At 40.4% G+C, this 12,800-nt stretch overlaps 1 protein-coding gene across 2 annotated transcripts; it reads left to right on the top strand.

The window, feature by feature from the left end:
- The first annotated feature begins 1,877 nt into the window (after positions 1-1,877).
- Positions 1,878-12,416, top strand: zbtb21 (zinc finger and BTB domain containing 21). Of its 2 annotated transcripts, XR_013492321.1 has the most exons (3): positions 1,878-2,005; positions 6,055-10,037; positions 10,071-12,416. XR_013492321.1 is itself a non-coding variant. In XM_033634933.2 (2 exons), exon 2 carries the CDS (start codon positions 6,057-6,059, stop codon positions 9,123-9,125), a length of 3,069 nt encoding a protein of 1,022 aa, XP_033490824.1. In that variant the 5' UTR covers positions 1,878-2,005; positions 6,055-6,056; the 3' UTR covers positions 9,126-12,416. The 2 variants fall into 2 exon arrangements, 1 of the variants encoding a protein (XP_033490824.1); XM_033634933.2 differs by having other exon boundaries at positions 6,055-12,416.
- The last annotated feature ends 384 nt before the right edge of the window (positions 12,417-12,800 follow it).

Raw genomic sequence — 12,800 nt, 5'->3', positions numbered from 1 at the left:
TGATTTAACTTCCTTCAGTCATTACCTGATAATGACTGGGTACACGTTGACGCGCTGGAGCATGTGGATGTGGGGAGCTGCAGGGCTGCAGGCTGAGTCAACTAAGGTCACGCTACACATTTGATACAGTAACACCACAAAATAAAAATCATCAGCTCAATAGGGCATGGCTTTATGCCACATTGGACGCTTTTCAGCACCAGTGCCACACCACCTGATGGGGTCATGAGCCTGTTGCCAGGTACTGTAGCTGACAAGGCTTTCCCGGAACAGGCCTGTTAGCCAAATAAACACAGCAACAAGTCCCCACTGGATGCCAGTAATGACACCAACCCACTGCCATGCTATAGTGACTCTCATTCAGTCACGGACCTAATTGGTTTCATTGGGGTTAGAGGGGGAGTGCAATTACATACATATTATATTTGCACCTCATAGTTTAAAGCTTCCAGAGACAATCTCTTCTGTTATGGGATATTAAAGGGAAAATTACACACATTTTCTTTACAATTTTCACATTATTCCTATGGTATAAGACAGTCGAAATATTCCAGTACACATGAGCAAACACGAGTCTGGAGCTGCACCACAGACAATTAATTAAAAAAGATGTTCTCAATGACACTAAGAACACTCAGGGGAATGTTCTGAGTATACAGGTATATTTTCTCTTTCAGAACAAAGAACGCTACAATAGAATAAAGCTCGTTTGGGTATGGGACAGAAAACATATTCTTCTAAACTGATGACATCACCAGTTTGGGACTCACTTTTCTGGTTTCTGGCTTTGACCCAAATATTGATTGAACTTCCCCAGGACATGGAAGTAACTAGAGATCAACTGATTTATTTGTTTAGCTGATTAATTGACATCATTAGGACATTTTACACAAGTATATTTTTCAAATAACAGAAATACTGCCCATCTCTGATCACCATTTTGCACGAGGGGTCCATAGATGAAGTTAAGCTAACGTGAGAATCTCAGGTTGACTTTGAGGAAAATTAACAGCTCAAAAAATAAAAATCACCTCAAAATAGATTTTGTATGGTTAGTTTGATGTTTTGTTCCAGATTTATTTAATAATTACTTTGAGTTTGATGTTCAGTTCACTTCTGACAGTCAATTTTCATTTTTATTTGTGTGCGTGTTTGTGTGTGTGTGTGTGTGTGTGTGTGGGGGGGGGGGGTGATACTGGCTGATTGATCACCTATCAGCTTTATATATATATATATATATATATATATATATATATATATATATATATATACACACACATATATATTTATTTAGTTAGTTTTTTTTTCTTTTTCTTTTTTGTTTTATGCATTTTGGGGTGCATTTTTTAGATGAAAATTAAATATAATATGGAAAAAATAAAAACTATCATATATATTTATATATATTAATTTGCCAAAAATGTAAAAAAAAAAAAAAAAAAAAAGAAGCTCTAGTTATTTTAAATGTATGTATATATTTTCTTTCTTTTTCTTTTATCTATTTATTTTTTACATCAAAATAAAATAAATAAATAATCCCTAGTCTCCGCCCTCGGCCAGTTTACAGTAACCCATGTGACTTAACACAAAGCAAAATAGAGGTGCAAACTTACAATACTTTATTTAAACAGCTTGAAAATAATAACAGAACAGCGCTCAGGCACACAGTCAATTAAAACATGGAGTGTAATTTGAGTTAACAACCTGTGGCCGTAATAAAACCCACGAAATGAAACTAAACTGTTGACAGCGAACATAAAAAATATGACCTGTCTCTTTAAATTAGCTTCAGTGTCAAGTCATCCGTTGGCCCCGCCCCCTGCTCCCTCACCAGCCTATCGCAGCGCAGTGCACGTGACGAGCGTTCTTTGCGATGACCTCATCCCTGGTGTGGGATGACGTCAAATTCAAGATGGATGGAATCACGACCAGCGCGCAGAAATCTACACAACACTGAATAAAGTCGCGGCCGTGCGGAGGAAATACGGTATTGACGACGGGCAGGGTAAGTGTCGCCACACCGCCAAACTTAATGTACGGCACCATAACCCGGGAGCCTGGAACAGAGTTGGTAGAGTGCTGTTAAGGTGAAGCTTTTTTCCTTTTCCTCCCTGACGTAACTCGAAAGGGGGGCTCGTGCCGCTGTAAAACCTGACCACATATAACCCTATTATTCAGCAGGCAACAGCTACGCCGTGTCAAGCCGGGTTGAACCGCTATAGAAGACAAAAAACACCACTTCCACCGGGGGTAACGGGTCTAATTCACTCCCCCCACACTCCAAAAGCTCCTGTCTGCACCGACTGTGTTTTCATTCCGGGATTACCGATCTGGAGCCCATTGAAACGCGCTCAACTTTCCCTCCGTCTTCATTTACTGTTAAAGCGAAACGGTTGTAGCCTCGGCTGTATCTCTCGCCATTTAACCACTCACACCGAGAAACTCGTGACTGTTTCCTAAACTGAAAGTGGCATTTCGGTTGGAGAAGTTATGTGTCATGAGCCACGTCTCATGTATGATCTAATGCTGGAAGCCTCAGTCGACTTCCTCATGGAAAGCTGACACGAGCGAGCAGTCGCTGCTGCTTCGCTCTGAACGTGGACTGTGAGTTTGGATGAAGAGGCAGCAGAGCGGTTGCCAGTTTTTGATGAATGAATGAGCCCAGGAGCTTTTTATAGCAAGTGTCAACATCAGTAACATGTCTTCCGGTCACCATTTTCAAAATAAACGCCCAAAGGAGCAGCGCGCGTTGTTTTTGAGATAAATAGGACTGTGAAAAAAATAAAAATAAATACATATGATGTAGAAAGGTGACTCACCTGATGGAGGCCTTTCACATCATGCTCCTTGCTTTCTGCACAATGGTTGCCAGCTACAGGTTTATATACACTATAGTACCTGTAGAACTACGATCTAAAAACGATCATTTTTATTGTCGATTATTCTGTCGATTAATCAGTAGTTATTTAGTTTATATAGTCTATAATAGGAGCTTATTATGAGAATATCAACTGTAAAAAAAATGTCTGCAGTTATCCCCTTCAGGTTGCATATAAAAACCTCCACCAACAAGTTAGGGCAGCGTGTATGTAGCCTGAGACAAAAAAGATATGCTCTATGGTGACAAGACAGTTACAGTAAAATGCTTAGAGATTTATTGGTAATAAAATTAACCTGAAACAATAAAAGTGAGGTGGACATGGCTCCCCTTATCCCCAGTGGCAACTACACCCTTGGAGGTATACCTAGCTAAACCTAACACAGTTTAACACACCAGTTCTGAAATAAATATTACTTTCATTAAGGTTAAGGTTTTTATTTAAGTTGATTTAGAGCAGTGTGGATAAACTTTATGGTCACATGGAGGCTGTAGTTTGTGGTGCTGTTAGAACCTTTAATAAGAGTCAGGCTGCAGCTAACCATTGTTTTTATTGTCAGTTATATTCTCGGTTAATCGATTAGTTGCTTAGTCTATAACAGGGGTAGGGAACCTGCGGCTCCTTAGCCCCTCTCCGTGGGCTCTCTGTGGCTTTCAGGTAAAATTATACAGAAATGAATATGTTATATTTGAATTAATTTGCATTTCTCATTGCTGTAGGCCTAAAGTGATTGTTACTTTTTCCTGTTGTAAAAATGTGTAACCTATACACTCAAAAAAAAGAAAAGAAAGTTTTAAGACTCCGTCAACTAAAGTGTGCATCATACGACTATGACCTGGTGCCGTCTCCTAAAGTTTGGTGACCCTTAATAGTCAGTGTTGGAGTAGCTATTGATTCCAAAACCATGTTATACAGCAAACACCTAATCGATTAATTGAGAAAATAATCGACAATAAAAATGATGGTTAGCTGCAGCCCGACTCTTATTAAAGGTTCTAACAGCACCACAAACTACAGCCTCCAGTATGAACATAAAGTTTATCCGCACTGCTATAAATCAGCTTAAATAAAAACTTAATTTAAACCTTAATGAAAGTAATATTTATTGCAAAGCTGGTGTGTTAAATTGTTTTAGGTTTAGCTAGGTATACCTCCAAGGGTGTAGTTGCCACTGGGGATAAGGGGAGCCATGTCCACCTAACTATTAATGTTTCAGGTTTATTTTATTACCAATAAATCTCTAAGCATTTTACTGTAACTGTCTTGTCACCATAGTGCATATTTTTTTGCATCTCAGGCTACATACATGCTGCCCTAACTTGTTGGCAGAGGTTGTTAAATGCAGCCTGAAGGGGAGAACTGCAGATTTGATTTTTTTTATTTAATAGTTCATACTCTAATAAAAACGTGCTTGAATAAAACATCAATCAAAAATAAGCGGTAAAAGGTTCCTTAAAGATGTCACCACAACCTTATTTACCTTTTATATTACACTCACACTGCTGAAACCAATCCTACACCCTCATGTACGTCATAAATTGTCAATTAAGTGTATGTTGCAGTGTAACAGCGATATTCTCAAGGTCTGCTTTACCACTATACAGAGGGACAATGTTTCCATGTGACAATGGTCACCCCCAGGAAATAGTTCAGCCTGAACCAGCCAGATCCGGATGCACCTTGTCTCACAGTCACCTTAGTTAATAGATGACGTCCTGAACAGAGTCATACATGTTAATGTATGGCATGTGCTGCGTGAAATACCACCTCTGCTCTTTTCTGTGAAGGTTAACGTTTTATTTTATAAAAGCATATTAAACACTTTTATGTTATAAGTTCCTGCTTTTGTCTGTGTCACCGCGGTTGACTTGACAGAGCTCCATTTTCATATCATCTGACATAGTATGATGTAATATCCATAAATTCATGTCCCTCTGTTTCAGTGTGCAGCAGGTTAAGGTACATAACAAGGTTCAACTTTGACCTCTAGTGATCATCATAAAGAACAACCAGTATGAACAAAACATGCCAGAGAAACGTGGAATTATGACTTTTACTCACAGTAAAACAATATACAATACTGTCACAATTGATTGGCTCAATGAAGGTCACCATTTGTTGACAGTGGGTCTACAAACCAGTGGTTATTGTCATTATCAGTTAATCTGAATGTTATTTTATCAGTCAATCTCTGGGTTGAATAAACAGAGAAATGCAGAAACACGATATTATCATGTCATTATATCACTATTTTATTTTTAAATACAAATGTTATCGTCGATATCAGTTTATCAAGACACTCCTATACTGTACATTATCATATGTATCATTTGTATCTCATTACTGTGCCTTATAACAACTGTGTTTTCACATACAGTACACTACACACTTATTAAGCAAAATGTTTAGATAACACCGCCAAGTAACGTCTAAGTAACTTAAGTAATCATAAAGAAAGAAAGGCACACCAAAGGGCGAGCCAAAATCTCAAGACAAACCTGTATTTGTATCTGTGCATAACAGCATCTATAACGTGTTATCACTCTTATCACGATATAAATATTTGTTTTTATTTGCTAATATCAAATTACATTTGACAGCCAACTATTACTCATGAAATATTTATTAACAAAATGATTAAAAATTCATTTTAAACTTTTTAGAATTACATCAAAGCAACAATAATAACATCCATTTAAACGGTAATGTAAAATAATGTAAGATAATGTGATGTGTCATACACTCATAATTCACATGCCCAAATGGTGGCAATTAGATTAAATTAAATTTCATTTTTTAGATAGAGTTTGCCTCTTTATTAGGGAATGGATGTGCAAAACATACTGACAACAGTCAATTACAGATTCATACATAAATTTTTGTATCGGCCCAGGGGCCCACATGTCAGCAAAACTGGCTGGATTAACTCTAATTAACGGCTGCATCATATACTAAGATAATATAACGCAAATTCACAGCCTGACACTGATGTCATGGCATTAGACCACCAGTAAACACAGGCATATATTAAAAACAGGGCAATAGGGCAGGTACTTGAGCTCCAGTTGGCTGTTATTGTATGTGTGCGTGTGCTTGTTCATGTTCGTCTCTACACTGAATGATCACCTCTTGTATTTACAATCCTGAATTAAATTTTAATCCTCTTGTCTTTCAGCCATGGAGAGCCTAGTGCATTACAGCAGTCCCTCCCATGCCCTCTCAGTGTTAGGGGTTCTGAACGAGCAGCGCCTGCGGGGCCAGATGTGTGACGTAGTCCTGGTTGTGGCAGACCAGAGGTACCAGGCCCATAAGAGTGTTCTGGCCGCCACCAGTGAGTATTTCCAGTCCCTGTTCACACGGATGGATGCAGAGTCGCTGAGAGTTGTAAACCTGGACTTCTGTGAGCCGGACGCCTTCGAGATAGTTCTGAATTACATTTACTCCTCCTCACTTTTTGTGGACAAAGGCAGCCTGGCAGCCATTCAAGAGCTGGGCTACAGCCTTGGAATCCCTTTCCTCACCAACATTGTGTCAACAAGGCCACACGCATCCTACTGCGTGTCTAGAAAAAGGCTTTCGTTCACAGAAGGGGATGAGAATGATGTCCAGACAAGGAGCGTCATTGTGTGTCGGGTTCGAAATGACACAACCCATTCCTCTCGCTCAAATTATCAGAGAAAAACACCAGAGAGATCATCATCTCCCCACTCCACCCGAGAGTCAGCTCTGCCTCCATCAGAACACAACTCATATGAATCGGTCAGAGACTCTGAATCCATCAGCAGGAAATCATCGGAGCAGAGTGAAGCTGCCGAAAGAAAGCCCACCTATCCATACTCCTCCATATTAAAAGGGAATTCATCTCATGTCACATCTGTTAGGCCCCAGCTGACATCATCTGTGTCTTTCAGTGATGCTGAAGTGCAGCACATCAGGTTGCAGTCTGGCACTGACCAGGACGCTAAAGAGGAGAATGAGGAGCTGGAGCCCCACTATCGCACCAAAGTGCCCTTTCAGGGTCAGGCCACTGAGCCAAGCCAGACCATTGACAGGAGCGGGCCGCTCATAAAAAGCCTACTCCGAAGATCATTATCCATGGACAGCCCCGTTCCAGTCTTCTCGCCCACGCTGGAGCTCAAGGAGCTGCAAAATCGTGAACAGTCAGTTGTTAAAATGGCATCCAAGGCATCTGGGTCGGAAACATCTGCTCACAATGGCAATTCGAAAAGAACATCCCCCCTGGTTCTCAGGTCAAAGTACCCCAGCAGGTATGATGAAAAAACTCAGGTAGACAGAGAAGTCAGTGTGAAAGCTGAGCCCAGCAGTCCACTCGCTGATCCCATGGACATTATTCGAATCACAGTTGGAGATGCATTGCCAGTCAATCTTAAAGACTTGCAAACAAATTACGACCAAGGTTCCAAGCCTGACTTTAGTCCTTTTGGGAAAAGAAAGGACAGGCCAGACAACAGAAGGTACCCGTTCAAGAAGAGCAAAATATTTAAAGAACAACCCCTCTCACTGGACGAGGACGTGTCAGAAACAGTACCTCAGAGTGCCAGCAGCGACTCTAATGAAAACAGTGGGGAGCAGCCTCAGAACAAGATTTTTAAATGCTGGAACTGTTTAAAGGTTTTCAGGTCCAGCGCTGGACTGCATCGTCATGTAAATATGTATCACAACCCTGAAAAGCCGTATGCTTGCGACATCTGCCACAAGCGCTTCCATACCAACTTCAAAGTGTGGACTCACTGCCAAACTCAGCATGGTGTAGTACAAAACCCAGCCTCGTCCTCCAGCTCCTCCGTACTGGATGAGAAATTTCAAAAGAAGTTGATAGATATTGTGCGAGAGAGGGAGATAAAGAAAGCCCTGCTGTGGAAGCTGAAGAGGAATAAGCAGGGCCTGCAATCTCCTGCACTCACCAAAAAGAGATCAAGACCCAGCTTTATATGCCCTTACTGTGGGAAAGTATTTGTATTCCAGTCTCAGTACAGACAGCATTTAAGGACACATCCTGCTGAAAAGGCTGATCAGGACACAGCGGATGAAGGCATCCTCTACCAGGAGCAGGATGAGAACATTCAACAAAAGAACGCAGACGCTGGTGTTTTCTCCTGTAGACTCTGTAATATGAAGCTGTCTTCACTTTTCGAGCAGGGCGACCATGAGAGGGGCTGTCGACACGCAACTGTATGCCCCTACTGCGGCCTCCGATTCTCAAGTCCGACGGTCAAGAAGGACCATGAGGCACATTGTAAGTACAAGAAACTGACGTGCCTGGAGTGCATGCGGACCTTCAAATCTTCCTTCAGCATATGGCGCCACCAGGTGGAGGTCCACAACCACAACATGATGACAATTAAAGACCAGATTCACCTGAGGCAGCAAGAGAACAGTGAAGAGGCATCTGAGATGCTCGTTGACGAGCATTACAATGACGAGCCTCTAGCACCGGGAAGCTCAAGAGAGAACATCGCTTACAGTGACTCCTCAGGTCCGCCCATGTACGATTCAGAAGACTCCTCATCCTATGTGCCTGAGGACCTGAGCATGGGCCATCACGGCAAGCTGGTAGTAAAAGAAGAGCCATTAGAGGAGGCTGTGAGTGAAATGGAAAACGCAGAGTCTGCCAAATCTGGGCCTGAGGAACCCGGTGTGTGGCCATGCGAGAAATGCGGAAATCTTTTCAGCTCTCGCAAAGACCTGGAACGCCACCAGGAGCTGCTATGCCACATCAAACCGTTCATCTGTCACATCTGCAACAAAGCCTTCAGGACCAACTTCCGCCTTTGGAGCCACTTCCAGTCCCACATGTCGACTGCTAACGAACCTGGAGCCAAAGAGATCGACAGACACCCCTCACCTCTGTCTCCCTCCCCTCCCACGACACCTCAAAACACTGACCGCCCCTCCCCGCAGGCCTCCGTGCTCAAATCCACCCAGACGGCGCCAGTAGCCACAGCAATGGCTGAGGAGTCCAGCAGCCCAGAGCCCTGTAGCTCATCAGTAAGCAAGACGAAGAGGCCTGAACTCGAACGGCAAGCCAGCAGCCACAGCCCTCTGTCAAGGTCGAACAGCGTGGAGAACCCAGGTGGCCCTCAGGAATCAGACACACTCTTTTACCATGCACCATCTCTCTCTGCCCTGACGTTTAAGAGGCAGTACATGTGTAAACTCTGTCACAGGACCTTCAAGACGGCCTTTAGCCTCTGGAGCCACGAGCAGAGTCATAGCCACGTGTAAGCATCAGACAAGTTACAAAGTAGTGCATTTCTCATGAAAGACAATATTTAATATTAGAATCAGACACCTCAGCCTATGAAAGGAAGACTTTGAATGTATAGCTTATTTGCTTGCCTCCAATGTCATATATATTGAAGTGGCCATGTTCATTAGAGGTGTAAACGTGAATGTGCAATCAAGTGCTAGATTCCTCTGTGAGACAAGATGATTATAACTGGTTTATTTTCCTTTCAAAATGAGCTATAAGCATTTATCTATTTGAAACCTCTTTTAGTTGTCTACTTGTATTATCTATCTTGGTGTTTGAGAAAACAAGGTACAGAGTTGCAGCCTCATCTCTTCAGCTGTACCGTGTTTGACTTAAAGGTCCAGTGTGTAGGATTTAGGGGGATTTATTGGCAGATACGGAATACAATAAGTATGTTTTCTGAAAAATAATGACATAATTGTTACCGTAGAATGAGTGATTATATCTACATAGGGAGCGGGTCCTCATCCACAGAGATTGCTATGTTTTTACGGTAGCTTAAAACATATAAACCAAACACTGGCTCTAGATCAGGCCATGTACGTTTTCACATCGGCCACAGTAGTTAGCAGCCCCTCTATGACGAGAGCAACAGAAAAACAGCTTTATTCAGTGTTTTACCAATTTCAATCAACTATCAAATCAACTATGAAAAGAAAAAAGGAGCACACATCAGCAGGTGCTGGGCTAGCGACCGGTCTCTGACATGCCAAACAGCATTGTAAAAACACCGATGTATAACAGTAAACTGTTTTATTCAGTTTTTACCGGTTTACATTACTGGATCCATTTGTTTTGGAGAGGAAGAGTCCTCTGTGGATAATTCGGCTCCCACTAAAATCCTCCTGAACACCTGGATCAAAAATAAGGTGAACACACATTAGGTTATCAGAGGAAATAAGGTGAACACACATTAGGTTATCAGAGGAAATAGGTGAGCACACATTAGCAGGTGCTGGGCTAGTGGCCCGTCCCCACCATGCCAAACAGCATCAGAAAAACACTGATTTGTGACGTGAAACTGCTTTATTCAGTGTGTTACTGGTTTTAATCACCAGGAGTGTTTGTTTTGGAGAGGAGGAGACCTCTGTGGGTAATTCAGCTCTAGGTACAAACCTCCTGAATGTCTGGATCTTAGGTTATCAGAGAAAAAAAAGGCAAACACACATTAGCAGGTGTTGGGCTAGCCGCCTGTCTCCGACATGCCAAACAGCATTGTAAAAACACTGATTTATAACGTGAAACTGTTTTATTCAGTTTTTGAATAGTTTAAATAAACAAGGCCTTTTGTTTTGGAGAGGAGGAGACCTCTGTGGATAATTAGGTTCCTGAATATCTGGATCAAAAATAAGGTGAACTAGTAGCCCATCTGCAACGAGCCAAACAGCATAAAAAACTACTGATTTGTAACGTAAAACTGCTTTAATCAGTGTGTTAGTGGTTTTAATCACCTGGTCTGTCTGTTCTGGAGAGGATAATTCGTCTCCCAGTACCAAACAATGAACACCAAAGGAATTCTAACCAGGAAAAGCTTCAGCTGGTTGCAATCTGCACAGCTACACAGCTACCACTAAATCCCCCTAAATCGTACACACTGCTCCTTTAAAGGTACAGCAACAACTATATACATTGTTTTCACAGAGTGTGAAAAAAAGTGGTCAAATTTTTGGAGGCTGCAGCTAAATTACAGAATAGTGAGTTTTGCTTTTGTATCAGATCTATCTCTTGGTGTGAGTGGCAACCCTTAAAGTAACGTTGGTGGCCTCAACAATGTTTTCAATATGCACTTTGTTTACCAGTTTGATTCTGTCAGAGGGGGATAGTCCAGAATGTTTCCTCGGATCATTTCCCTCTTGGTGCAGACGTTTAAATGATAAATAGGCCCAGTAGTTGCTGTTTTATTTTTTCATACTTTGCATTCCTTTGCATTAGCTCTTTCATATTTGAGTTTGCCTTTGCTTCATTTTGTGTAATGGGCCGATTGAATACGACGTTCAGTATAATGAAAACCTATATCACAGACACACCTCAGATACTTGTTGTTTTAGGCCTAACATTTCAGTATGCAGCCGAGATCAATTGCTTACAGCCTTCACTCAGTACTTATAATTTATCTTCCTAAGTACTAGCCTGGTGAATAATTTCTATGTGTATACAATATGTGTATACAAATTAATGAGTTTGTGCAATCAAAAAGTCATAAGGTTTCACAGGTAAATGATCATGAATAATTGCTGATAAAACTCATTTGTAAAAGGTGCTCACATCAGCTTACTAGCAAAAGTGAAAATAATGGGCTTGGTTGATTTGATAGTATCCGAAATACTAGATAACATCATTCAAGTATTTGGCTCTTTACATCACATCTGAAATATTTATAGCAAGCAAACTTCCTGAAGAATGTTTAAAAAGCACATTGCAGTGTAGTAATGGAATTATTATACTCAAATAATAAATACAACAATATTATTTTGTTACATATTAGACATCGTCACAATTTCCGAATCACTAAAGTCCACCACCCCAGTGCAACACCAATGTGGTAATTAACCAAGCTTTACAATGTTTCGATGGCCTTATGCAACTTTGGAAATATTGTGTCGTTATTATTTTACATGAAAGCACAATAGAGATTCAGATGACTTATGACTCAGGCTTTTCAAGAAGAGGGAGGCATGAGAAATCTTTTATCCTACGGATGGTGAGAAAGTGCTCCTGCTTCCTAAAGATTTATTATTAAAGATTGTGTTGATTGTATTCCAGTTGTTTCACAATTGTATTCTTGTACAAGTATATACTTCTGCTTTGGCTTGATGGATTAGACCTTCGTCATAAATTATTATGATTGCTACTATTTGGGAGATGTTGCATTCAAAGAGTGCTCCACAAAGACTTACGGGAATTTTGTTTTCCTCTAAATGAGCAACGCGAGCTGCATTGTGATGTTAAATTCTTTGGAGAAATTCTGTATTGATAATAGTGCTCTTAATTTCTTGTGATAAAGACTTTCTGAAAGTTTCACAGAAATGATTAGAATTGTGTACATGGAAGTGTTTGTATCCTCGATTTTGTACCGATTTTGTTAGTAAACAAGAGTTTTATCTTTTTAGTATTCCTGTGCTCTCACTGCAATAATGAATATTTGTATCAGCATTGGTTGCATTATTGTTGCTTTTGGAAACTTGCAGCTGTTTTGTGTTTAGGTTTTTCTACAGTTTTTGTGCTTCATTTCTGTAATAAAGAGTAACAATGGAGTATATAAACAACCATTTGTGGGATTTAAATTATTCAGTGAACAATATTGTGCTCTGCAGATCATTTAAAGCTCAATCAAATATTTAACTACATCTGCAGGACTTTGTATGACCCTTGATGCTGCTCAACTTTGTCTCATTTAAAAGTTGACATACTATATTCAGATTTACCCATTTCTCTGATAGACTATTACTTAAATCATTTTCACTTCCTGGATCTTACTATGAAGGATGGAAAACGACATCAATAAATAAATGTATAAATAAATACTGAAATAAATAAATTAATGCTAAAATAAACACAGAAATATATGAATAAAGAGAAAAATGCAGAGGGTAGAAAAAAATTAATTTAGTTGTACAAAAATGTACAAATAAATTGAACATATATAT

Source organism: Epinephelus lanceolatus, chromosome 11, assembly GCF_041903045.1.
Source record: "Epinephelus lanceolatus isolate andai-2023 chromosome 11, ASM4190304v1, whole genome shotgun sequence".
NCBI lineage: Eukaryota > Metazoa > Chordata > Actinopteri > Perciformes > Serranidae > Epinephelus > Epinephelus lanceolatus.
The sequence above is the reverse complement of the archived record's forward strand: the minus strand, read 5'-3'. Positions and strand labels throughout refer to the sequence as shown.